We start from the raw sequence: 27,479 nt of genomic DNA, 5'->3' as shown, positions 1-27,479 counted from the left end.
CTACTTTTATACTGCTTAATATCATGAGGTCTCTAAGTGGTTTACATAAGATACCATATAAAAGCCAATATAAAAATATAAAATACATGAAAAACATGAAAAACATTACAGCAACAGTAAAACTGAGCAGTGCAGTTACACATCAGGGAAAGCCTGAGTAAACAGGTGTGTCTTCAAGAGGCATTTAAAGTTTGCCATAGTTTCCATCTCTCGCACCTCTCATGGGAGAGTCTTCCAGAGAAGGCCTGCTCACATGCCATTACTTGAAATAGGACAACCAACAAGGCCTCCTTAAAAGATCTCAGGTCGATTTGGTGTATATGGGGGAAGATGGTTGGCTAGGTATCCTGGTCCCAAGTTGTTTAGGGCTTTGAATGTCAACAACAAAACCTTGAACATGGCTCAATAGGTAATACGCAGCTAGTGCATTTCTTTTAATGCAGGTGTAATATGTGTATAGCTAGGTGCGCCACTGAGCATCCTAGCTGCTACATTCTGCTCTAGCTGCAGAACCAGGCACAAGGACAGCCCCATATAGAGTGCATTACAGTAGTCTCATCATGAGGTCACTATCACATGGATCGCTGCTGCTAGGCTGTCCTATTCAGGAAGGGAATAGGAATCAGTGTCTGCTAAACTCTGCTGCTGAAGAGAGGGATTCCAGGAGGCCACATGGGTTACCTCATAGACTGCAAAGCCAATGGTGTGCATATCCCCTCCAACTCGGCGCTCCTTTCGCCGGTGTTTTTGCATCAAGGCCACTAAGAAGCTGCAAGCCATCTCATCATCCTCTGGGTCATCATCCTCTTCTAAGAGCTTGATCTTGAACTGTGGATTAATCCAGAATGTCGCTACAAGAGGAGAGGGAAGACTGCAGTGATACTTGGGAATCCCATTAGCAGAACAGAAATGAATTTTTGGTGGTAATCAGATTGAAGATCTGGTACATTATTTGTTCCTCTGCCCATTGGATCTGGACCCAAGGGAAATAGTTTTGTCATTTATTCTTCAGCAATACATTTATCCAACTCCCCATGATCGGGTGGTGGAATTATTGGCTGATAATCAACCACAAATTACCTATATAGCAGCCCTATTTGCAGTGGCAGCCAAGAAGATATATTCCAGCTTTATCAAAAATTCAATAGCTCTAATTTATAAGTTTATGACTACCTTTTCTTTCCTCCCTGAGAGTATGGATTATGGCAGTATGGCCAAATGTTTTAAGGCAATCCTGTACTCTGTTTAATTATATTAACCTTCGTTTCACTATTGAATCTTTTCATAAGCATTGAAAGAGAAGTGGGTAGAGGAAGGATAGAAAGCTGCTATCACCTGGATGGTTCCTGCAGCCTCCAGCTGTACTGCCCCGGCGCCAGGTGCCCTCAAACAGGGTGGTGTGCCATCTGCTCAGCTCATCCTTGGTCAAAGCATCTGGAGAGAGGTTACAGATCTCTAGTCTGGAAAACTCACGCATAAAGTCTCGAAAAGACATCCTGCAGAGACAAAAAGCAGGGTGAGGCCATAGAGATGGGGCAAGAGCAGAAACAGACATGATGAAGCCAGTGCCACACAAATGCTTTGGGAACCTTGAAGCCAAAAGAAAATGCCCACCATTGCTACTCTTGAACCACTTTTGTGGTACAAACACAAAAGGAGACAATTTTACAAGAACTGACAATAAATATTTCTGAATATGCTGCCATAGAGTTAGGAACCATAGAGGCACATGCATGTATATGACCATACATATACTGATAATGAATAGTACCGTGAGTTTTGGAACTTACCAGAACTCACCATCTTCCATTTTCAGTTGCAGTTCCTCCCTCTGATCAGGATCCACTTCACTCCACTCAGAAGAGCTAAGATGGCAGCAGAAAGGCAGTTACAGTGTGCTTCCCCCACGCTGCTCTTTCCGATTTTATCCAAGAATATCACCTCTAAGGAGTGGCAAAAGGCTGGCTCAAAGGGCTGTAGCTCAGTGACAGAGCACCTGCTTTTCATGCAAGAAGGTCCCAGAGTCAATCCCTGGAATTTCCAGGTAGGACTGGGAAAGACTCCTGCTTGAAATCCTGGAGAGCCACTGTCAGTCGGGGTAAACAACACTAAATTAGATGGACCAATGGTCTGACTTGGTACAAGGTCCCTTACTTGATCTTCCATTCCTTGACAGCTCATAGCTACCGGGATGAACCGGTTCCATTGGAAAAAAACATTGTGTTTGAAGCGATATGGAAGTTCTCATATGCAATGGCTCACTTGCACATGCAAACCGCCACCTGAACCCCAGGTCATCGTGCACATTTGTGAATCACTTTAAGTGCCACCTAGGGCCCATACTAGATGGGGTCCTTCTCAAATGTCATAGCCAATGCTGCTGCAGTACCATGTCAAACCCACCTATCACTCCAGGCTCCAGTCCACTCCACCTGACCCCAGGGATTCCTTACGCGAATGAGCTGTTCCTGCCGCCCACGATGTTCCACCTGTCAAGAGATGAGACATCAGACAACCTACACACCTGGCTAAGCCCTTGAATGGGTCTCCACAACCCCATGAAGAGAAACTCACATTCTTAAATCCTGTGACGGAATAGGCATGACCTTTCACTAGCTTCTTGAAAGTAACTGCTTCCATGTCAAACGCACTTGTGATCTGAGAAGAAAAGGATATGTTGCGTTGGTCAACATGCTTAAAGTATCCTCTCCCCATTACATGCTTCTTGACACTCAGAGAAGGAAAACAAAACCAAATAACTGCTAAACATAATATACTAGCAGCAGACCACACCTTGGCCCTATTACTGCATCTGAGAAGCTTGACTGAAACGCCTTTTCAGAATGTCGAAGAGAATGCAAACACTCTTCAGTACCTGCTCCTTTCAAAAGGATATAAAGGTCATGGGTACTATCGCATCAGCAGAAAGACAGATGCTCAGTTTCCACAGATTCCACCTCTAAACCAGGAAAGGACTGCAGACAGTTCTGTGCAGCCTTTTGCTTCTGGATAGCTGTTATTTGGAAAACTGACTGAGATCTCTGGATGAATGCCAATGGTAACACTGACAACACCTAGCTTTTCTTTTTAATTTCTACAGAGGGAAGATGAACTTTTTCACAGTTGAAGGCAACATTCTATAGAATAAGGGCCTTTCTGCAGTTAAGAATTCTATGGATTAAGTTCAAACTATTCACCAGTGTTAAGTGTTTGCCATATTTAGAATATGCAAATTGTGCAAAGTAAATGTGCTGGCAATTCAAAAGTGAGCCCTGGCCTTCCAGCATACAGGATATTCAGGATGTGGCCCTCATCTATTTATCTGGCCTACTCTGTACTGCCTTCCTCCACAATGAAGTGGAGCAAAACAACAACAACAAAATAATGTATTTCAGCTCACAAATAAAAGTATACAATGTCACACTGTGAACAATGCATGAGCAGGCATGCAGGGAAATGAATATGGGGGAGGAAAAGCAACAGCTGGGATACTTGAGTTTGGGGCATTCTTCCCTTAGAACTTGGAGCCACTGTATTTCTCTTGTATCGAGCAGTGTGCACTTGTGTGATCTCTAATGGTATTTCCCCCTACTCATATTTTAAAAACACATACAGGGAAGTAGTCAAGAAATGGCGGAAGGCTTTGTAATGTGCAAATAATCAAATCAGAGTCTCCAAGATGTGTGTTTGGCAAACATCCCAGAACATAATTATTCAAGCTTGACTCTCAGACCAGCACTCACTTGATTATTTGCAAGTAACAAAGCTGCACACCTTTCCCCATTTTTCATGTCTGAGGGCAACATTATTTTCTTAATTTAAGAATCCAATTAAAAAGTAAAAGCAAAATGGAAGCTTGAACTGTATTTGGCCAAGGGAATGTTTTCAGTACACTTTCCAACCACAAGGGGGCACCACCCCAAAGTCTCACAGTTCACCCCAACTGTAACATAGATTTCAGTTAACATTGGGCCCATTCTGATATTCTACCCTGACCAATGTCCACTGACTGAATTCCTGTTGTGTTTACCCCTGGCCTCATGACAGACTTCCAAATATCAGAGCCAAATGAGGGAAGCAATCTGTTCCCCTTAATATTCCAAATCTGAAGCATTTAGTGAGCCCCTCTACTCCTTACGTCAATGGAGCATCCAAGCAGGGAGCCCCTCTCAAGAGCTTTGCAGATGATCCTGGACAGGTCACGAGGCGGCTGCTTGAGATCGTACATTTCTGACACACCGCCTGTGAAGTCCTCAAAGCCCTCTGTGGTGCTGCCCCCCGACAGGGCCTCGTAAGAGCCGTTCAACCTGTAAGCCAGACAGAATTGGAGATAGAGGGGTTGGTAGGACAGCCTTGAAACTGCCTGCGGACCTGTAGAAAGCCCAGATTTTTTTTGGGGGGGGGGGAGATACAGAGTTAAAGAAGGGTAGAAACAAAGCTAGAATAGGACTTGCTGGAGAAACTAAAGGCTCCATCACACAGGTGGAGAATTCCACATTAACGCTGGTTCTTTTCCCATCCAGTATCATTGCAGGACTGGGTCATTCTCTTTAGATGGCTGTCCCCATCATGTTATTTTTCATTTCTTTCCTTCTCACAGGGTGTAGAGAACCACCCCCCACTCAGAGGCATCGCCACCTTTCCGCAAAAAAAAAATTACACATGTTTGGGGTGTAGCGAAAGCTCCTCCTTGGTCCCTGCCCCTTCCCTTACACATTACTGGTGGATGGGGACTGACACGCAGACAGTCCGATCTTCCTGCCGCCCTCATGCCTCCCCGTTCAGTGTCTTTGACAATCTCTGTTGTTTACTCAGCTGTTTACTTGCTGGGAATGCACAGCAGGGGGGGCATCCCGGCAGGTCGGAAGGCCGGCACACTGCTTTGCCAACCTGCTGCCTTGTTCAGAACGCTGCAGGCTGAAAATGGAAAGGACCCAAAGTGGTGCAGGCACGGGAAGGTGACACGTCACACAGCCCATCGTCACCGCCTTCGCATTCATGACCGCACCCCTAACAACCCAAAACAGCCACCCACAGCCGCCCACACACAGTGGTTCATTCTCACTAGGGCAGAAATATATGGGGAGGTCGTGGAACTCCATTTGTGCATATTTGGAAAAATACCAGTTTTTTTCGTTTGAGGAAAACACAGGATAGGTAGGTGGAAATGGTGGGATGATGACTGGATAATGATGATGTCATGTAATGGACCCGTACAATTCAGTAAGTGGCCAATCATGAATGTGCAATAAACTGGAGGCGTAGAGATGCCCTAAAGCAGGATGCTGAACTTCTTTCAGCCCGAGGGCCAAATTCAATTTCTGAGAAGCCGCATTCTGAGCCGCATTCCAGTGGTGGGCGAAGCCAAAGGCAAAAGGGGCAGGACAAAATACCAGCGTATTTTCGTTTATTGGCAGTAACTAAGCCTTAGGAGAGGCATTTCAAACTTTTAGAATGGGAAGGGATAATCATGCAAAAGCCAGGAAACCATCAAATGATCAGCGGCCGGGGGGAACAAGATGAGGCCAGGGGAAGGAGGTATGGACATCTGGGAAACCCCAGAGGGCTGGATTTGGCTCGCAAGGCCTGAGATTCAACATCCCTGAGGTAGGACCCACCTCCCCCTGAGCACTCAGCATAACCTGAACTGGGGCAGCACTCACTTGGCATACGCTTTTTCCAGCAGAGCACTCCAGAACTCTTGACACTCTGCCGAGTGCACAAATACCAGCTCTCCATCTTTGGTTGGTAGCCGGTCATCTATCACCACATCCACCCATTCACCAAACTGCCAGATCTGGGGGATAAGAAACAGGAGGATAATGAGGTATGGCCAAGCCTTGTTAGTGGGGTTGGGGGAAAGGGAAGGTAGACATTAGGTCTGAATAGGGCATCTGTCCCTTGAGCAATAATCCCATTTCTCAATCAAAATTTCCTTTGTTTGGGGCTTTATGTTTTCCATAGCTCAGCATCCCACCTGTCAGTGAGAAAGGACTCAGTATGAAGCACTTCCTGTGGGAACGGTGAACCAACTTTTCCTTGACCTTACCTGGAAGTGGAAGATGCCAGCATAGTCTTCCTGGAAACTCTGTCCATGGGGTACAACCCGGTGCAAAAGTTCCTCATTGAGAGTCAAGGAGCCAATGGCAGCCAACAACCAGCAGTCACCTGAAGAGCAGGGAAACAGAAGTCACTCCATTTCCCAGCAGATCTGGGTTCCAATATCCCCATTTCTACTCCAGCTTTTCAATACCAGTATGTTCCTCATTGCATCCCTTATTTCAAGGGAAAGCAACCTTGTTCCCTCCAGATGTTTTGGACTACAACTCCCATAATCCCTGACAATTGGCCATGTTGGCTGGAGTTTATGGGAGTTGGAGTCCAAAACATTTTGAGGGCTCTGGGTTGCCTACCCCTGATTTATATCATCCTTATTAGACCACGTAGATATCTTCTCTTGCCTTGAGACAGATGAATGATGTCTGCAGATCACCAATACTGAAGATTCCACCCATTTTTCTGGTGAAGCATACAGAATCTATAAGCAAGGAAAGATAATCTCCTCCCCTATATCTCATTGTGATTGCCAAAATCAGGGAAGGGAGCTCTCTTAACCAGTATCTGTCTACTATGTATCCACAACATGAAATCAAGTAAGGAGATTTTTTGGTGGCTGCTCCATAAAGGCACAAACATTTTTTAAGGCATTACAACACCATTTCCAGTTAGATAGCATCCAATATCTGGCATTAAGGCAGTCTTCGATTTAGCTGATCCCCCCCCCCCCGCCCAAATTTGGTCTCTGTTTTAAAGTGTGCCTTTTGTATGGTGCTAGCCAAAAACAACATTTTAAAAATGCTGTCTCTGTCCAATTAATCTCTGTTCTGCTTCAAAGAGGAATGCTTGCTCAGCCAGAATTTTGATGGAGTGTCCCTATGGTCTGGAGAAGTGACTGCACATACAGTTTGATCTCACAATAAACGGAAGCTCAGTGAGCCCTAGCATCTTGCCATCGAGACTGAAGGCCCTGAGAGACACGGGAAGAGGGACCCAGCCAGCTTGTAGCAAAGCCCGCAAAGCTCCTGTCGGTCAGGAAAACATGTTTCCTTCCCTCCTCCTTAATATACACTAGGCAGTTGTGTGGAAGAAACAGTGCAGCTACCAACAGGTGAATAGAATCATCAGTAGATATAGGGCTGTCATTGTCCATCTTGTACAGGACTCTGGTTCCATTAAGAGCTCCACAGGAGCAGTTTCTCACTTCACAGCACTGGGGAAGTCCTCAGCTGTTGAACTTCTCCATGCTACACAGTGATTAATGGCTCAGGAGCCCTTTCAGACTGGTAGCCCTGAGGGAGGATTAAGGAAAGGAAGGAAGAAAGTTGCTGTCCACAATGGGTCTAACTGTGAGACAGAAGTATGGGAGTGCAGGGGGGGCAGAACCTAAGGAAAGGGAAGAATGCCACAGAGTAGGCTTAGGTTGATAAGATGGAAGGCTATCCAAGACATGACAGGAATACAATTAGCATGATGATTTTTGAAATTCTATGGGCAGTATCTAATGGTGACATTCCGCGAATTCAAGTAACACCAACGGAGCTCTGCCAAATCTTTCTGGTTGTGCATTACACTTGTGCAATTGTTTGTGCAAACAAAATGTGCAACTGCTTGCACAACTGTAACTTTAGTTGGATTCTTCTCTTGCACATAGTTCGGAACCTAATTTGTGCTAGTGCAGTGTTATTTGCATTAGTGGAATGACACAGTTGGATATTGCCTGCAATAGCCTCCAGAAAGCAGGGGGTGCGGGTAGAATAGCGGAATCAAACCATGGAGTACGGGGAGGGAGCAGTTAACCCTTCCTCTCATGCTATGAGTAGGGCCAATGGGAGCTTCCCTCCTGGGGTGAATAGCAGCTTTAGGGAGCAATTTTCATCAGGACCACAGTATGGAAGGGAAGGGTTAAATACCTCCTTCCCAGATGCCAAGGTCCAGATCTGCTTCACCCTCCCCTTGCAGCTGCAAATTAGATTTTAATAACATAAGAAGAGCCATGCTGGATCAGACCAAGGGTCCATCTAGCATTCAGTCCAGCATTCTGTTCACACAATGGCCAACCAGCTGCCCACGGGAAACCCACAAGCAGGACATGAGTGTAACAGCACTCTCCCACCCATGTTCTCCAGCAACTGGTGTACATAGGCATACTGTGCCTCTGACACTGGAGGTAGCATATAGCTATCAGGACTAGTAGCCATCGATAGCCATCGATTTAAAAAAGCTATTCATTTGATTTGTACCCCGCCTTTCTACCAAGAAAGATGACACTGAAGGGGGCTTCAAATCACAAATAAAACTTGATTAAAACAATAAAAACAAATGTATTCAAACACAATTAAAAAACACAACAATAGAATAAAGCCTGCACCTAATCCAACAGACCCGCTTACACACCAAAGGCCCCTTTAAATAAAAAGGTCTTTATTTAGCCAGTTTGGCCAACAACTGATGATGCCAAGGGGAAAAAGCACATGGGACAAGGGTGGCGACCCCTGGGAGCTCCCTAAATGTAAATGCCCCAGGCTTCCTATGTTTTATCTTCTGTACTTTTAACAGCTCTTGGAGAAGGCAAAGGCTGGACAGCTGCTGTTTCAGAGTTGCAGTGATGGGAAAACCACACCAGCTTTCAGAGTTCTCCAAGAGGGACAAAGGCAAGCAAAGGTTGCTTGCCTTGTATGGCAAGCAACAATCCTAACAATCCTGGAGAACAAAACCCACACTGTGCCAGCATCACCAGAGCAGGTCTAATGGCACAGGTCTCCTCTTCCTTGTGGATCACCACCCTGACTGCCAAGATGGAAATAACTGTTTAAACAAAGGCCCCTCCCTTCAGCCATCTCGACAGGCTACATTATAGTTGTTACCCCATTTCCCCGATAAGAGTTTCTGTGCAGATAGCACCTCTGCCTATTGAATCTCTGCCTGGTATGCAGCTGTTTATAGCATAAAGTAAGAAGGTGGATGTAGCAATGAGTCTCTGAAGCTGGTAGGACTGAGCTACCTGGGCTGGGAGGAAAATCTGCCTCTTCTATCAGATGTCTTAATGCTCTTCAGTCCACAAACTTTCATCTTTTTTTCCAGTTCTCACACTCACTCACACTCATCTCTTTGTGCAGTTACTTGTACTATAGTAATAGCCAAGAGTGGGGCTGGGACTTCCCTGGTTAAGATCTCACCTCAACCAACTTCAAACCATGGTACACAGCTCTGGATTGTTTCCTTTAAACATAGTTAAGACTAGCCACAGTTTGCCTAGGTTCAGACAGAACAAGCCACCAGCTAGTTGAAAGCAGAAGCAAAAGCTCCAATCTCCTCCTCGCAGCTGCGCCAGAGAAGAGGGGAGTGCACCAGCCCAAGGCTCACACCTATAAAGCTAAAATGTAGTTTAGCATTATGTCAGGACCAGATTGGATATTTCTTGTGTGCTCAGACAAGGATTATTATTCTAGGACTACAACAGAAGATAAACATGCCCCTAAGCTCACACTTTCTGGAAGGGAAGAAAACATTTCCTTTGGCGTAGCATCAGGAAAGGAATAATCTTTCCGCGTTTGCCATCAGTCCTGTAACCTGCTAGTGTACTAGACTAGCAGGCTTTGCTCCCTGGTCTTGGTTTTCCCCTTTAGGGTGCTTCCAGACAGAGGCTTTGGAGAGTGATAGGTGTAATGTATTCTTGTTCCTGTCCTGTGCAGTTTTTGAGGGATCTGTGCCAATTCCACACTGATGGTGCTTTTAATACCTTCTTATCCTTCTTCCATGGCTGGCATTGCATGGCCCCTTCCTCCAATCTCCATACCCTTTCCCTGCTTCTAGTCTCTAATCCAGGGATGGGGAACCTCTGGCCTGGGCCCATCCTGTGGAGAACCTCTGGCCTGTGGGGCCTCAGGCGAGGCTCCTCCCCCTCCTTGAAGCCCCTCCCCCCAGAAGGGAGAGGAGCGGGAGAGCAACTGAGCTGGTGCTCAGTCCTCTTCACTCCTCTGTTGGAAGGCAATGGACGAAAGGGGACTGAGCTGGCCCAGCTTCGCTCCTCCCCTTTGCTACACAAGGAATGCAGAGGACCAAAGCAGGTTCCTACAGAGAAATGCAGCAGCAATTTCCTGCATCTTTCTGCACAGAAAAACTTCCCTATGACATTAGGGAGATGGGCTTTGAGAGGGAGGGTTTGCCCCCTGACATCACGTGGCTTCCAGGGGGTGAGTCAGACAGGAATATGGCCCCTGGGGCTGAACTGTTCCCCAGTCCTGCTCTAATCCAACCTAATCCAATAATCTAATGGGTGGGGACGGGGAGAGAAATCAAAGATCTGTTAAACCTGGCTATTAAAAGCAGAATAACATTTGCAATATAGCCAGGTATTCACTGAATGTGAACATGCTCGGCACAGATTTGGGTTTTATGGTGCAGAATACAGGCAGCCATAACTATACCGGGGTGTGTGTGTGTGAGAAAGAGAGAGATTGCTAAATAGGGTGAGAAGAAAAGCCTCCTGTTCTCAGCATCTGTGACAGTAGGGTCTTTGTGAGTTCCATGTGGCCCTCCTACACATCCAATCTCTTCAACTAGATAGGGCTGCCATCTTTAATTGTGGATGAAAGCCCATCAGGTCCACCTGAAAACGCATGCAGAGCTTTTGATTTGTTGTCTCCCTGCGTGGTGATGGGGATAATTTTGTAGCCTATTCCACATCTTGTTGTGTAGGGGGACAGAACTTCATTTCCTCCTCAATGATTTCCCCAATTGTTGCCCCTTTTCCGCTGCTCCATACAAGCGTAGAACGCAGACTCTTTACATTTGTTTATGAAGCAAGAGAAAAGGGGCTGCAGCCAAGAAATATTGTGGTTGTGGGGATAGACAGAATGTCATAATTTCTGTAGAAAGTGTGCAGCTGCATTACCCCTTAGGAATTTCCCTGATTAGTCTGAACACTGTAGGTTGTCGCTGCCCTAAGCAGCCACCGGTACTGCCTAATGGACCGGGCCAGCCCTAAATGCATGAAGGGTTTAGCAGCAAATGAAGTAGCAAAGTTTGGATTTAGTTGCCACCAGGTGGTCAATAGCCTAGCTTATGGCTTCTCCCCCCTCACCATTCAAGACTTACCAGGGGATCATCCGCAGAATTATCAAGCACCCCAATTCTGACCTGTTTTTACCCAGCTGCATACCTCCCTCCTCTCCCTTCTCCAATTCAAGGGATAAATACACATTACTCACCCAGGGCACCTTGGCAGATATCTGTCCTTGTAGCACCGCCAACAATAAACTGAGGGTCATCCACAATTTCCTGTACAGGGGATCAAAAATGAAACAAGTTGTTGGCGGGACCTTCACCATTTTCATAAAAGCATAATGGAAAACCTTGGTTGCTGGAGCATTAAATACAACATGAAAGAAACATAATTAACAGGAGACAATAACGACTGTCATTGCTCAAAGTGATACGGTATTCCCTATTTCTCTCTATATATACTTTCTCTATATTTTTATTCTCTTTTCCTCTTTCTGTCCTTGCCATTTTCTTTGTTCTCTTTCCTTGTGCAAGGGGCTGTCCCAATTGTATTTTGGAAGTGTTTTAAAAAAACAACAACCAACCTTGGCCTGCTGCAACTTTATTTTCCTTGATTTTACTTTGTGAGAATACAATATAGAAGTGCTTTGCAGAGGGCCTATTTTTACAATCCTAATGTAAAAGGCTTGATCAGTCCTAACACACAAGAACATTTTTTTCTTTTAAGCCAGCTGAGGTTAGGAATAACGTCTAATGCATTCAGGGTAAAATCCTATTGCATGTTTACACAGAAAAAAGTCCTACAACTCCCAGCATGCCCCAGCAAGCGTGCCCTTATGAAAGCTCATGGCATAAAAAGGGAGTCTATATTGGATCACTTCTTATGTTTAGTTTGGTATTGAAGCACAACAATGAATAGTTGGCATCAGAGCTCCATGGAGTCTGGAAGCTGCTGTGGTCCAGACTCTTTAAAAGACCCATCCCCCTCCTCCTGAGCCATTTGCCAAATAAGCGTTTGCTCCAGAATTCCTTGCAAAGCCACAAATGGCTCTGGGACCCAATGGGGCGCTCACCTAGTTTGCACCCACACCAATCATGCCTCCATCTGTTAACCTCTTGGTCAGTCATGGATCCTTCCTAAGGTGTCAGAGGGCGCCCAGAACGCTGAAGCCAGCACTGCAGAACTGTGCATTTGGGAGCAGTTCACCCCAAAGAAAACATAATTCAGGGAGGTTCAGGTGCCCCCCTCACATATTCCAAGAAGGAGTGAAGGTGTTGTAGGGCCATCTAGGCTAGACCTGTCCCCCCATCCACACATACCAATGTAGAGCTCCACCACACAAGGGAAGGGGATTCTGCTTGGCTCAGGATCCTCCCTCAAGAAGAGGAGCTCTAAGCACTTTTGTTGGTGTATGTGTAGGGCTCTTTCTCAGACACAGCTTGTGGATGTGCTGGTGGAGGATCATGGTTGCCAGGCAGAACCCTGCATCCCTCTTATGTGAGGGCTGTTCTTCTGAACACCCATTTTAACATGAATAAATTCCAAGCCACAATCACATATTTGCATGATATGAAAAGTGCAGTGCACAAGGGTCCTGGTTTGGCCACCTTATGTCATGAATGCAAATAGGGGATGCGCATTAGCTACTCACTGATTTCCTAAAAAGGTTAGTGTGGGGGACCCTTCGGACTACTTCACAACTTACAGTCTTCCCACGTGGAAAAGCTGCAGTGAAACTCAAGAAAAATGAAACTCATCTGTAGACCATTCACACACGTGAATATTTCACTATGCATATACACACTGAGGAGTCACAACTGAGGAGGGTATACCAAGCGTAAATGCAGCAAAAATGTGTGTGCAGTCACCACCACATGAGACAATCTAGACATGAATTTCACATTTCCCCATTCATTAAGGGCAGGAAGAGTGCAATGTGAAAAGCAACTCTTAGTTTCTACACTGCCACAACACACTTTTTGGTGTTGCTATCGACTGGCCCATGTATCACTGAAAACATCCAACAGAGACAGAAACTATATAGTAATCAACTGAAACATGTCTATATATTTCAGCATATTGACTCTGCTTCTGTGGGAAAGAACATATACACAAAGGCAGCAGACATCAGGAACAAAGGGTGGATACAATTTAATTTTGCAGCTTTACTACAATGGAGACTGACGGGAGAGCCCTAGTAGAAGAGAAACTCTCAACAAACAAGGGCCTTTTCAGTTGCAGCATCCCATTTACACAATGCTGTCCCCAAGAAGGCTTCCCTGGTGCCAACTGCATTGTGGTTTTGGTGCTAGTGAAGACAGGTTTTTTATCAAGGTATTCCAGCAGAGAATGTGGATTGATTGACTGAACAGGGTTTTAGCAGCTTTGCTGAATTTTTACTGTCATTCTGCTTAGCGTTTATTTTAATTGTGTTTTATAAATTGTTTTATATTATATGATATTTTATTTGTATCATACCTGGATAATTCTTTTTTTTTTTTTTGAAGGGCAGCCTAAAAGTCTTTTAAATATAAATAAATAGGCATTCATGGCAAGATTGTGTATAGCTATAGGCCAGGGCAGAAAAAGGAGTGGTGCAAAAGACTCTGTACTATTAGAAAATTAGAAAGATAATAATTCAGTTAACTATGTGACTATTTTAGGGAGTCATAATGATTCTAACAGCTTCACAATATTGTTCCTCTGTGGCATATGCCCTTGTTCAGAGGTTCTCTCAAAATATGTTATCAGTATACAGGCAACCCCAGGCTACTGGTTTAATTCAATGTACTCAGATCCCTCACACAACAAGATGCCACCTGACAGCAAGATTAAGAGCAATCCTTTGTCCACCAGACAGCATCTGAGGGGGCATGGGATAGTTCAGTTTGCTGGCTCCAAGCTCGGAGCCAGGAAGCCGTGCTTCCCGCTTCCTCCCCACCCTCCTCATAGCCAGTGCAGAGGGAACTGCACCGGCTACCTCTCCTCGCTCTGAAAACAGGGCGTGGAGATGGGGAAAAGGGGGCGTTCCTGAGGGTGGGGATGGGAGGAGACTGGGGCGGCTGTGTTATGCTGTTTCCTATGGCCGCCCCAGCCTCCTGCCCTCCCCCTCTGAAGTGCTGCTGCAAGATGAGTGAAATCACCCGTCTAGCAGAAATGCAAGGCAGCTGGAGTGGGGAGCCGCCTATCTCCTCCCGCCCTGCATTGGATATTCAGCAGCCTCTGACTTTGGAGGCTGCCAGCTATCTGGATAGGATTGTGCCTGAAATTTGTCACTCTAGATCTAGGACATACAGAGTTCTATTTTCCAGAAATCAGCCTCTCAGACTAGATCTGATTTTTGTTTCTTTACTATAAAGAATCAGCATACTAAATACAGTCTTGCACAGATTCAAACACATGATACAGTCAATCATCATCTTAAGTCAAGGCTTCTAACAGAGCAAAACACAATATAGTGTTAGGCTTACCAGGCTGGTCTATAGGCAACAAATCGGGGGTAGGTGATCCAAAAGTATAGCTCTCAGTGTTATGTGTTCAAATTCTTCTTTATATACTCCTTGCCTGGTCTTAAATAGGTTTAGCTTATTTTTATTTCATTTATTTATGTTCCACTAAAATAAATTCCTAAGGATACATTTCTATCCTTAAATCAACTTTGTCTGAACAAAACTGCTGAAATTCAAACCTCCTAACAGGATCTATGCTTATAACAAAATACATATAAAAACATCCCAGAATCCCATGACATGTTACAGGCATGTTTGTAACCACAAGAATTATTTATTTAACTCCATCCTGTCTCACGAGTGCATTCTCAAAATGTATATCTTGTATTTACAATCCGAGAAATTCCTTCCTGTTACCTTATCTGTTCATATTCCTGTTTTTATGGTCCACCTAAATGCTTTTATTATCTTATTAACAATTTTGTGAATGTTAGGCCACTATAAATCTAATATGGGCATCAACAGAATGCCTATCTTATTACTGACCCCATGGTGACTCAAGTGCAAAACCCAGCACCCATTGTCTGGATTTCTTACTTATCAATAAGGAGTACCAATCAGCTAATCATCAATTACTAATTGTCTGGCACTTCTGTCTCCCAGCTGGGAAGCCTCAAGGGTAAGATAAGCTTAATTGCTCTTGTACCGAGAGACTGAGTTATGTTGCACTGGCATTTGAAATTCCATGTTGTAATCCAGAATTTTCTTGGAGACATCTAATTATTGAATTTCCTAATTTTACAGCAGGGTCATGGTGGTGCAAATATGAAATATTTTCCTGATTTACCATACTACATTCCCTGTTTCCTCAGTAGTGGAGAGTTCAGGGCAGCCCTGGAAGGCGAGAAGACAACACTAGAAACTTACAGTGTTACAGAGAAGCTCAGCCAAGATGGCTTCCCATATATGTGCAGTTTGTGTTATGTATCTTTTGGTGGCATCACCCTGACACCTTGGCTAAAGAATCCATTTTGTTCTGAGAAAGGCAGCAAGAGTAAAATGTCTGAAGGCTGCAGGGAATGAGAGGTAACAGGGAGGCTGTTACTTAATTACTTGTGCGTGTCCTCTACCAATTAAGCTAGTAAAATAGTAACTAGTAAAAGAATAAAATTAGCTCTGGCCAGTAGCTGGGGGCCTACATCCTAATTAGCTGTATCTGTCCTCTACTGATTAAATTACAGTTGCCCCATGGAACTCCAGTTATATGCAAATGCCTACCTGGCTACTAAGCCAACACTTCAGCCAGACTACCCATGAGCCTACCTCTAAATTGGCCAATCCAGAGCCTTAGTGGGAAACGTGGACCAATCCTGAAATGTCCCCACCCCAAAATAGATCAGAAGAATCTGCTTCCACTTTTAATCTAACCAGAGCTCCCCCATTATATCTGCACTCGGGGAATACTACACAGTTTAAAGTCTGGTTAATTTAAACAAGCCAGGATCATAAACCAGGGTTCAATCCTGGTTTGTTTAAACTTTCCAGAGTTCCCCAACTTTGGAAGTAATGGGGGATTCTAGTTCGTTTAAGAGTGGATGGGCCAGTTCACACATAACAGCAAATCATGGGTTAATTAAGCTGTTAACCCTACAAGAAACCATGGGTTAACTGCTTGGTTGCTTAGCTCCTAAAGAGGCCAGTGCTGTGAGATATCATGTCATGCTCACAACCTACAAACAGTCTTTACAGAAAGTGGAGGTGAGGAGCACACCGGAAGCAGTGCGCTCGCTCCCACATGGCAAATTGTTTCACCATTACATGTGAACTGGGGTGATGGGTCTGATCTCTTCCTCCTGGCATGCACTAGAGAAGAGAGAGAGGGGTTGCACGTAAGGGGCCAGGGCTTACAGAGACTCATTCTTGTACTGCTAAACTATGGAGTTTTCATAAAAATCTCTTTATTTATAGATGTAATAGTGGACCAGGCATCATGGGAGCATAAGAACAAGCCTACAGGAAAGCCATGGTAGTCCCTAAGCAACTATCTCCCCCCGAACAAAAAAACCTCTTCACTATTCTGCCAAGCTAGTCTCATCTCCCACTCTGACAGGATGAAGTAAGCCAAGGAAAAGAATATTTAGTATTTGCATATTACTTTTTCCTAGGTACTCAAGAGTGCCTCAGATACATAGTTTCAGTAATGCTTACAATTATCTGTAGGCCAGTGTTTTTTATTCCCATATTATAGATGGGGGATGAGAGAGAGAAGACCACTCGGTGAGTTTACAGCAGAGCTGAGCCTAAAAGTAGGGACTTTCCAGTTCATCTTCTCTGAATCACTAGACCAGTGCATGTAGATCCCATATGCTTGTATCAAAAGGCTGCTTGCTGTGGCCACTTGCCCATTGTCTCCCATCCATGATTAAAGCATACCGAAACTTAGAAGGCGATCATGCATATAGATGTTGCTTCACACACTGAAACTCAAAGGTAAATGTGTAACTGGACTTAAGTAAATAATGGTTCCAAGACTTGGGCTTACGGTGCTGGTATATAGAAGGTGCTGGGCACTAATGAATGCTATTGTAATTAATGTTCAAATTGGCTGGCATCTCTCCCCCTTTCTTCTGCATCTGGGCTTGCAGACATTCTTCTGCAAGCCCAGATGCACTTCAAATCTGGCTGCATTCCATAGTCAACTAAAATTACTGGAGTGCAAAACAAGAAGTTCAAATGGGAAAGAGGAACTAATTAGAAGATGGAAAGAGGCCATCAGAGTAATTGATAAAAATCTGGGCAAAGCATTAGAAAAAATGCTAGTGTTGGATCAATGAGTGAAGAGGCTTTTAATGAAAGCTGTTAATGTGACTTATTACAGTGCAGAAGAGCAAGTCAGAATGCTCCTCCGAGGGTCCCATTAAGTAGAGGGCCAGGTACTCACCGATGGCCGCATCCAGCGCACTCCGCGGGTTTTGCCAGAACCGGGCCCCAGTTCCTTGAATCCAAGGACTGATGGGACGGCAGGAAACTGGGGGTCCTCAAACAGTGCGCCCCTCTCCAAACATTCCTGCTTGAGGGTCTCATAATCTTGACCAAGGTACTTCACAGCATTGTGGTGATCTCCCACGCCTTCTGCCCGCAGACGGTCCCTTTCCAGCTTGGCGGCAATTCCTCCAAAAGGCATCATGGCACAGCCAGCTGGGAACAGGCAACAGATAACTCAGCAGCTCTCCTAGAATCCAAAACAAGAGCATTGTGAGATGGGCCACAGATCACCTGGAAGTGAAACTGAGAAAGATCAAGCATGTAGCTGGGGAGAGTGATGCTGAAGTCTCTTGAGGAGCATAGATGGCCAACAGCAGACCAGAACTGAGGAGCATTAACAGAGACTTGCATGAGGAATCCCAGAAGACACTGAGATGGCTTAGTGGGCCTGGTCATCCCAGGATAAGAACTCTGAATTCATGTCAATTTCTGATCTGTAATCGCCAACCCCTGACAAGAAGGTTACCTGGGGCTCTCACCTTGTCTCTTTTCCAGCCTAGGACAGCCTTCCCCAAACTTGTGGCTTCCAGATGTCTTAGACTGCAACTCCTATCATTCCCAGCCATCATGGCCATCAGGCTGTGGAAGGCTGTCCTAGCATAAGTGATCATATAAAGACCAACAGGGTGACCACCTTGGGATCATGCCATTTAACTGAATGGAGACATACCCTGACTTCTGAATGACCCAGTGTGGTGGCTATGCCACCTTGGAAGTCTTTGTTCTGTGTTATACATCCCTCTTGTACACCAGATTCTGGCTAATCTCGCTGTTCGCCAAAGTGAGCACAAGCACACAGCTACCTAGGCATCCAGGAGTCTCAACAACCTTCAAGAAAACTCCTCCCGATCTTTTAGCAGCCTTGCCTCTATTCCCTGGGCAACCCCAGCAGCACCTGCCCTGAACTCAACACCTGTGTCAGAAGAATTTGAGCATGGGATTGCTGGCTCAGAGGAGCTAGCAGCCCAATGCACACAACTTCATGTCCAACAATAGTAAAGCAGAGGGGTTCTACCAATGTTTAATTAATATACGTATGTTATGTAATGTAATGTTCATATGTGCCCATGTCCATGTGCTCCACAAGGACATTGTATGGAAAGGAGAGTGGGCGGAGAAAATGTTTTAAACAAACAACCAAACAAACAGGGAAGCCAATGCTGCTCACTAGTGTCAACTTTGTGGCCTCTTGTGAGGGGCTCAGCCCCTAGACCAGGGGTGTTGACCCTCAGGCCTGCAAGCCAAAATCAGCCCCCCTCGAGTTCCAATCCAGCCCTCCCAGATGTCCATGTCCCCTTCCCTCGACAATCTTTAGGTGGTTTCCCAGCTTTCGCGCAGTTTTTCCCCAACGTAAAGGGGGAAATGCTTCTCCTGAGGCTGACTTACTGTCACTAAGAGTTTTAAACTAAAATATGCTGGTATTTTTTGATATTTTGTTCCTGTCCATTTTGCCTTTGACTTCCACCCACCACTGGAATGCTTCTCCAAACTGGAATTCAGTCTTTGTGCTGAAAAGAGGTACAACACCCCTGTTCTAGACCCTCATATAGAGAACATTCTTGGCCCCTCCAAGAATGCAGAAGAATTATTTATTTACAATTATTTTTAGGCCAACTTTAAAGGTAAAACCCTCTCAAGGCAACGTACAGAATAAAAACCATACAAAAATATACAAAGAGGCAATAAATGCACAATAAAAAATTATAAAAATGATAAAAACAATGCCCACCTTTGCATTAAACTACTATGATAGCTACGGAAGATATGAGGAATGCGGAACAAAATTTATTTGTTTATTTGTTTATTTCTATACCGCCCAATAGCCAGAGCTCTCTGGTTTATGGTTTACATAGAACACACATATGATGGCTGATACAGAAAGCCATAATATAAACACAGTTTCTAGCCTACACCAGATTCTCCTAATCTAAGGATGCAGTGCTCACTATCTCACTTCAGTCTCTTCCGTGATAAAACACCTGCCAAAACATCTATGCCAGCCTTTTCCAACTGGGTGCCTGCCAAATGTACTGGACTTTAATTTATTTGATTTCTTCCCTGCCTTTCTACCAAAAAAATGGCAGTCAAAGTGACACCCATCATCCTTGGCCAGCATGGTCAATGTCCATGCTGGCTGAGGTTGATGGGAGCTGGTCCATCAACCATCTGGAAGGCACCAGGTTGGAGTAGGCTAATCTATGAGGAAACCCCAATACTGCAAAAGAACAGCCTAATGTGTTACTGCCCTGAGATATGGATTTAGAGATTGTTATTTCTGTAAGCAATCCCTGAGATCTCAGAGGAGATGCAGAGGTGGAAACATGGTAGCAGATCTATATCATGATTTCAATGCTCTAAAGGAAATATATGAAGCGGTTGCAAAGCACCCAACTCAATTATTCTGGCTGAAGCTCCAGCGAATATTTCGGTCCTATTTCGACAGAAAGCACTTTTCAATAATTAGCCATCTTCATCTCACTTTTGGTTGCCTCCTTTTTTCTTTTTTGCAGTGTCCCCATGCCCAACCATTGCATGAGAGGCAGACATTCAACAGGTAAAGCTTTTCCTCCCAAGCAGCATGTTCTGAAGTTCTATCAACATGCATCTGTTAAAGGCACAGAAGCCCAGAAAAAAGAAAACGGTCATCCTATTTTGAGAGGATCAAGTCTCGTGGGAAGACAGCCACTTACGCCTGGACCGGCCACACAATTGAGCTATTCCTGCCCCCGGCGTTGAAGAATAAATGATGCCTCTGTTAAGGACTGGCAGCCTGCCCAACATAACATGTTTCTTCTCATAATAGGACCAGGCCAAATGAATGGGGGCTGCCTCTCAAGCACAGGGTGGGGACCTCAGATCCAGGAGTCCAACATCTCTGCCCCTTCCCCTGCCCCTCGCAGCTGGCACAGACAGAACTATGCCATCTGCCCCTATGAGCTCACAAACATGAGCTGGCGAGGACAGAAAGGGGCTGGGGAAGTGGGGATATGAGCTATCCCCAGCTTCCTTCCCTCCCCCTCCCTGAAGCTTCTGCGAGATGGGTGAAAATGCCTGTGTAGGTAAAATGCAGAGCGGGAGGCTCAACGAGTACCCAGGGCATCAACAACAGGATTGTGCTCTAAGTTACTGGTAAAAGGGCTCTCAGATGGAGGGCTCCTAGTGCTACCAATGAGAAGACATTGTTCAGCTATTGCATCTTTTCTTTCTTAAAGGACTATCTGCTGTAAGAGAAAACGTGGAAGAAGTGGTAAGAAAACATGGGAGGGTTACAGTTGGAAGATGAAGTTGCCTGGACCTCTTATAAAATTCTGTGAAGGATGCAGGACCATAGTACCATAAAAGCCTAGTCTGCAAGCACCCATAAACAGGAACTATCATTCCTCCCAATTCTAGGTAGAGCAGGGGTGGGCAACTTGTGGCCCTCTCGATATTTTGGCCTACAACTCCCATAATGCCTCACCCTCAGCTATGGCTGATGGAAGTTATAGGCCAAAACATTGGGAGGGCCACGATTCGCCCACCTCTGAGGCAGAGAATGCCCACTGCTTACCTTAGCCTACATAAGAGCCCTTTTAAATCAGTGGCTCTTACCAAGCAAATATCACCAAATTATCAAAATATTTTCCTAGACTACCAATGACAATGCATTGACTGTATAAACCAGCATGAGGAATGACCTTGTGAAAAGCATGCGTGTGGCATTCTCCTTGGGTGCACTGGTCAAAGCATGTAGTTGGGTGCGTTTGCCAAAAATATTCCCAACCATTTATATCCCACTGATCGTCCCAGGAGCTCAGGGCGCCATACAACATGGGACCCTCTCCTTTTCTCCTCACAACAGCACAGCGATCAGGCTGAGAGATATTAATTTTGCCCAAGGCTACAATGAGCTTCGAGGGCAGTTAGGGATTTGAAACGGGATTCCCCATGTCCAAAACCAACTGCACTGCACTGGCTTCCAGGCCACACAGCACTGAAAGTAGTCCTCACAGCCTGGAGACACCTTAAGAGCAGAACATTCTGGGCAGCCCATGGGAAGATGGCTTCCAGCTCCTAACAACAGCAACGCCTGCAGGCCAAGTGAAGGGAAGTCTGAAAAGCCCTACCTCTGGCAGCAGGGAGTGAATTAAACACAGCTCAGCTGACATTCTGGGACTTCTGGGAGAATGCCAGCAGCTACACCACCCTCTAACAGATATATCAGGAGCCATAAAAGTCTATTTCTGAGAAAAGGAAACACTGTTTAACCAAATATCCCAAATTCGGTGAAATAGCATGCAAAACGCATGCATTTGTATATAATTGCACAAAGTTACTGGATAAAGTAAATGAAGACTTCCAAATTTGGTGGGCTGCATTTTGTTTTTTGGGCAGACCTTCAGAGGATGATGCCCTGGAGAGAAAAACAGAACAGACATGTGATGTAAAAGCTGCTTGGGGTGAAGAAACTCCACCCCTCAAATTACTAAAGACCAGAACTGGAACTTCAGCTACCTGAACCTTTAAATAGAAATTTTGTCTGGCTATGTTTTATCTGAACCTTTTGTAGCGATGTGGGTTTTCCAGAAAATTCTGAATCAAATATGTTCCTAAGCAAATCAAGGTAATTTGCATAGGTAGATTTGCATCATAAATTCTTGGAGTTGCATCAGAAAATTTTCTGATGCCCTAGAGAGTGATCTAATTCAGCATGTTTATTTTACTTGTATTTAGTAAACAAAGCTAAAAAAGCACCCCATCTTATTTTTTGTTCTAAGACACCACAAATATTTGATCTGAAATATTTGAGGGGGGAAATTAAAGTACACTTAGGGTGCAATCCTATGGGGATAGTTGGCCGCCTCCGAACTCGGAGGTGGCCAACTATCCAATGCAGGGCAGGCAGAGCACAGAGGGGATCCTCCCCTCTGTGCTCTGGCCACCCTGCATTTGCAGCTAGACAGCTGATTTTGGCTGTCTAGGTGGGGACGTCAGAGCAGCGGGAGAGGCCAGATGGCACATAGGAAGTGTCGTAATGACGCTTCTGCGGTCTCCTCCCCTCCGCTGGGAATGCCCCCACTTCACCCGTTCCACGCTGCACTTGAGTGCAGAGATGGGGATGAACCACGCAGTCTATGAGGTGGCAGGGGAGAAGGCAGGGGAGGAGGCAGGGAATGAGGTTTCTGGTAACTGAGCTCGGAGCCCTGGCTCCAAGCTCAGTTCCCAGAAACCGAAAAATCCTATGGCCATCTAGACACTGTCCCTTAATGTGATTTAAATGTTATATTATGTAGAAACTATTGTAATACTTGTGAAAGAATTAAGAATAATAGCATGTACTTCTGTTACATTGTTTAAATTTAAGGGAAAAAAACAAAAGGTACTGAAAACTGTTGACACACTAATAAATTTTAGCAACCCAAAGAACTTTTTACAACTTGTACAATAATTAAAAACCAGTTAATCATTCCTGATGAACTCTTTGCTGTTTTTATCCCCCTCTCTTGCCCCCATTATAAATCAATGACATATAGGTAGGTACTCTCACATATTTGCTAGGGCTAATCACCTGAAAAGCATTAATTACAACTTTGAAACTGCCAAGTTTGCCTAATAGTGTTTTTGCCATTGGCATCCATTCATTGTTACTAATGAACTTCCGAAACAAAAACAAAATTGCAGACTAAAAACCTGTGTTTTGAAAATGAAATCGGCTCTTGAAGACCTTAAGACTTCTTTCTCACTGCAACCCTGGAACTAACTATAAACTCTACTCTTCTTTCTAGGGATGAGTCAGCTCTTATGTCCCATACTGTAGTCTACTAAGGGCTGCTTCACAGATGATAAATATCCTACACAAATACCACATCCATGCAGGAAACACTGGGGTATGTATGATTTGGACTACAATCCCCATATTCCTTGACCATTGGCCATGCTGGCTCAAGCTAATGGGAGTTGTACTCCAAAACAGCTGGAGGGCACCTGGTTGCCTATCCCTGAAATAGTGTATATATGGTAGAGATCCACTATCATGTGCACCGCATGCAAATGTGCCCATTTCGTTGTGTGCACATATACCTATCCCTCAGAAACCCAGTCATCCACACTAAAAACAGCATAAACGTTCCCTTTCTAAGTCCTTCCACATGGAGTTGGAACATTCCATACACTCCTCCAGAGGTTATACTGAAAGCCAGCAACTGAGTTTACCGCTGAATTCTGCTTTGAGGTAACACACTATAGGTAAGCAAATATCTAGCAAAGTGCAACTACCTCTAGCATAATGTTAGGTCTGATGGCAACTATTGTGAGATAAAACTAGTTTACTTCAGGGTAGAAAATGACAAGCACACGTTCATACAAACTCTCACCCCACATTCAGACCAGCCCCTCGTGCCACTGACTCATTGGGTGGGGCAGACTGAAACAGAAGCCCAGTCATGGCAACTGTTTCCTGATTTGTTGTTTCTTCATTCTGTATGAGCTGGCCCACTAACAACAGGCAAGCTTGAACCATTCTGATATGGATTTATGTGTTTCCCTCTACCACAACATCTGTGACATGGGAGCACAGAGACACATGATGAGGGAGATCCGCGACTAGATCATCTCCCAATTTTAGCCCCATTCAGACTCCCCTCTGCATGCATGGACAGTGAGGGAGCAGAACAAGGGGGAACCTGGAGAAAAACGAGGCTATTGTTTTTTGTTTTTTTTTTAATTAAAAGCAGCCACATGGGGCGTAAATTGAATTGGGTTAGGAGTGCTGGGGGTGGGTTTAAGCCTTTCCCCAATGCCATTTCTCCGATTGAAATTATCTCTTCAAGCTTCTGTTAACTTCACAGGGGAAAACACAGGTACAGTATAATATAGCATCAATCCAACCAAGCAAATAAAATAATTTGAATGTTATGGTTTTGCTTATCCAGACTTAGCATCCAGTTGCTTGAATATAGAGGTTGCTGCTATGAAAATAATGATGGGTTGTTTCACCCACTTTCCCCACTACATGGTGTATCTCTCAGTCCAGGTGCAAATATTGCAAAGCCAGTGAATACACCAACTTCCTAAAGTATGCACCTGGACTGAAAAATCTATGACACACGTGCCTTTTCCAAACACAATATTTCTGTAATGGGGAGGGGGGACCAAAGAGTGAAAGGATTCTATGTCAATTGGACCTTCCAGGAGGGAGACAGGGTCCAGGTCCCTTTTGGTAATAACACTGCAGAGAAGCTGGATGTTTATGCCTAGTGTCACAGAAACCTTGAAATACAGCAGATATGGGCCAAAGCAAATGTTTCTTGTAAAGATGTAGGTAGCAGCTACATCTTTTTTTCCTTTTTACTCTAGAGTAAACACAGAAGGCCTGATCTGGATCAGGACCACAGCAGGGGGGAAGGGTTGAAAGCCCCCTACCCCCCACACCACAGTCCTGATTCAGATCAGTGGCCCTGCACTTACTCTAGAATAAAAAAAAAGACATAGCTGCTAGCTACATCTATCATGTGCTTTGGGTCTAAGAAACTAAACCAGCGATTAATTTGGAAAACATTCTGTAAAGAGACTTCCAATGCAATGAGACTCTAAGGAAATTCTCAAAGCAACTGAGTTACCGAAGCTGAAGAGTCATAAGAGTTGCCCCATGACAGATATGCTGGTGGAACTCCCCAGATACACTGGGAGCTAAACTACACGCGACTCTGAATATGCAGCATGCAGTTCTAGAACCACTTGCAGTTATATAGCTGCCATAAACACCGGTAGCACTTCAGTAACCAATTACTGACAAGCACTATAAATGCAGGTAGCATAGCATCGGCATTGTTAATTCCTGTTGGGTTACACAACAGGAGCTATTACTGCTCTGATGCATGAGCGTTTTGATGACAAAAGGCGCATCTACAACTCCACCGATAAGGTAGCCCGATCCACTTAGTTTTGCTGTTATCCCTCTGATGATGTAAATCCCTGTAAAAGAGAATGTATCTGTACAACCAGTACCTCCGATTATCAGTGGTGTCAGGCTTCCTACTGTGTGCCAGGTGGACTTATGACTTGGCTCATTTTTCCCCCTGAAAAGTATAAGCCCTATACTTGTGCCCGGTGCCACAGGGACTGCTGGGCAGAGGAGGGAATTGCAGGCAGTTAGAACTAACCACACCAGCACCACAGCCTAGAATCTTCCTGGTCCTGGGAATCAGGTGATCCCAGAGAGCCAGTCCCATGAAACTCCCTACTATAAGCTTCCTGGATTGGCTGCATTCCCACAGTCTGAGCAATGTGTTACCAAGAGGGGACATCTGGCTTTCCCCTGCATGCTGTGCTTGAGCACCTCATTGATATATATAGCCTAGAAGAAGGGAGAGTTTGCTCTGCTCTGCCCTACCTTAACAGTGTGACAACAGAATGGATTCTTTTCCTTGAATCTCTGGGCATGTCCACACATGTGCATTCCTGAGGAGAGCTCAGCTGGCTTTGTTTCCAAGGGTGCTACTGGACTGCACTGTCATACAACTGTGGGGGAAAGTTTTCACAAGCACTTTCCAAGTGCTTGTGAAAACTGTGTGACCCATGGCGAGGAGGGGGGCAAGCTGGCTAAGCCCTATGCCTCCCTTTTCCTGGGCTATGGCTGACAGCTGGTCACTCCTACTGCACTTGTAGCCCAGTACCAAGGGCAATAAAGGCTTGAAACTGGCTGTCCCACAAAAAAGTATCACAGAGCTTCTAAAGGGGTCAGTGGTGGGGGAGTGAAGAACATTAAACTCAAGCTACTATTATAACCATCAATTGAGGGTTGCTCCAGGCTCTCCCCACCCCTCCAGATTTGGATTACAGTATCTCATTGCCAGTGATATTGTATCTGTTTGTCTAAGGTTCAACATCTAGCACTACAATTATTAGGAAATGGCAGTGAAACTGCTACAGGGAGAATGCACATGTGGGCTGTACATTATATCCAGAAACTCCAGCCACCTCGAGAGATCAAATGCACATGGTCTGCAGCCATGCTGCTTCTTTGACCCTGTTCATACGTACATTGGGGCAGGGTGGTTAGGCTAACCATGCTGCTGGGTGGTTAGAGCTAACCACTGCGAGAGCCTCTGCCACACGTGCAGTTAACCATGGCCTGCAGCGTGGTTAGCCTAACCACTCTTTAACCACCCTCCCTCCTACAGTCCTCCAACCACTCCGTCATGCATCCCAGCAGCCTAGGCGGCTCACATGGCCATGACAGGAGTGGGGCTGCTGATGGCTGTTGGCAGCCATTTTTTTTCTTTCTGATTCCGTTACAGAACTAAGCAAGAAATAAATTAAAATGGCGGAAAACTTTGCAAACATCATTATATAGCTAAAATGTGCATTTGTGCAAGATCGCCATGCATGTTTTAGCAATATATATAACTATCTTGCAGCAGGTGGTTAGTGAGCATGGCTTGTGCATGGCTAATAAACCACTATGGCTGGGTCTGACCCCCGTTCAGACGTCATGCTAGGCCACCATGGTTAGCTCGAAAGTCCTAACCATCATGGTTTGGTATGACGTCTGAATAGGCTCACTGTCTTTAAAATCCTAGCATACGGCTGCCCTTTAGGATCATTTAATTCACAATCACTTTTCCGTTCGTTTTCTTATTTAGCTCCACCTCGCCTCCCCCCAACCTGGCACCCTGCCAATGCTTGATCAGCTTTTAAATATTTGCAAATGGAAGAGGATGCCCTTCTCCCTGCCACTTTCACTCTTCCAGCACACACACCAGCTTATGCAGCTTTGAAAAGGGTTATTACACACAGCTAGCATGTTCATTTAATTTTTTCAGAAACATTTCCTGCCATTTCCATTTCCTGCCACTTTAAATGCACACTAAAATGGTACTTCTACATTCCCAGTGTGGGGGGGGAGTTCTGTGCAGCTCCCCACCACCCACCCTCAAAGC

At 45.0% G+C, this 27,479-nt stretch overlaps 1 protein-coding gene across 4 annotated transcripts in view; it reads right to left on the bottom strand.

Moving 5' to 3' along the window:
- Positions 1 to 27,479, bottom strand: part of CAPN11 (calpain 11) — a 47,732-nt gene that overhangs the window by 14,346 nt on the left and 5,907 nt on the right. For 3 of the 4 annotated variants that reach the window (XR_014786862.1, XR_014786861.1, XM_084828471.1), the window contains exons 2-11: positions 17,456 to 17,746; positions 11,271 to 11,340; positions 6,050 to 6,168; positions 5,664 to 5,797; positions 4,139 to 4,307; positions 2,575 to 2,658; positions 2,404 to 2,489; positions 1,791 to 1,865; positions 1,336 to 1,496; positions 673 to 851 (exon numbers count right to left, since the gene is read on the bottom strand). Coding sequence is in view for 2 of the 4 variants with exons in the window: in XM_084828471.1 (XP_084684597.1) it covers positions 673 to 851; positions 1,336 to 1,496; positions 1,791 to 1,865; positions 2,404 to 2,489; positions 2,575 to 2,658; positions 4,139 to 4,307; positions 5,664 to 5,797; positions 6,050 to 6,168; positions 11,271 to 11,340; positions 17,456 to 17,701 (1,323 nt within the window). In the remaining 2 variants the exon portion in view is untranslated. The remainder of the gene's footprint in view (positions 1 to 672; positions 852 to 1,335; positions 1,497 to 1,790; positions 1,866 to 2,403; positions 2,490 to 2,574; positions 2,659 to 4,138; positions 4,308 to 5,663; positions 5,798 to 6,049; positions 6,169 to 11,270; positions 11,341 to 17,455; positions 17,747 to 27,479) is intronic. The other variant, XM_084828472.1, reaches the window with a different exon arrangement.

The sequence above is a fragment of the Heloderma suspectum genome, chromosome 1 (assembly GCF_057233095.1).
Source record: "Heloderma suspectum isolate Gila_16-S chromosome 1, 16-S_ref, whole genome shotgun sequence".
Classification (NCBI taxonomy): Eukaryota; Metazoa; Chordata; class Lepidosauria; order Squamata; family Helodermatidae; genus Heloderma; species Heloderma suspectum.
This window is presented reverse-complemented; position numbering and strand designations above follow the sequence as displayed.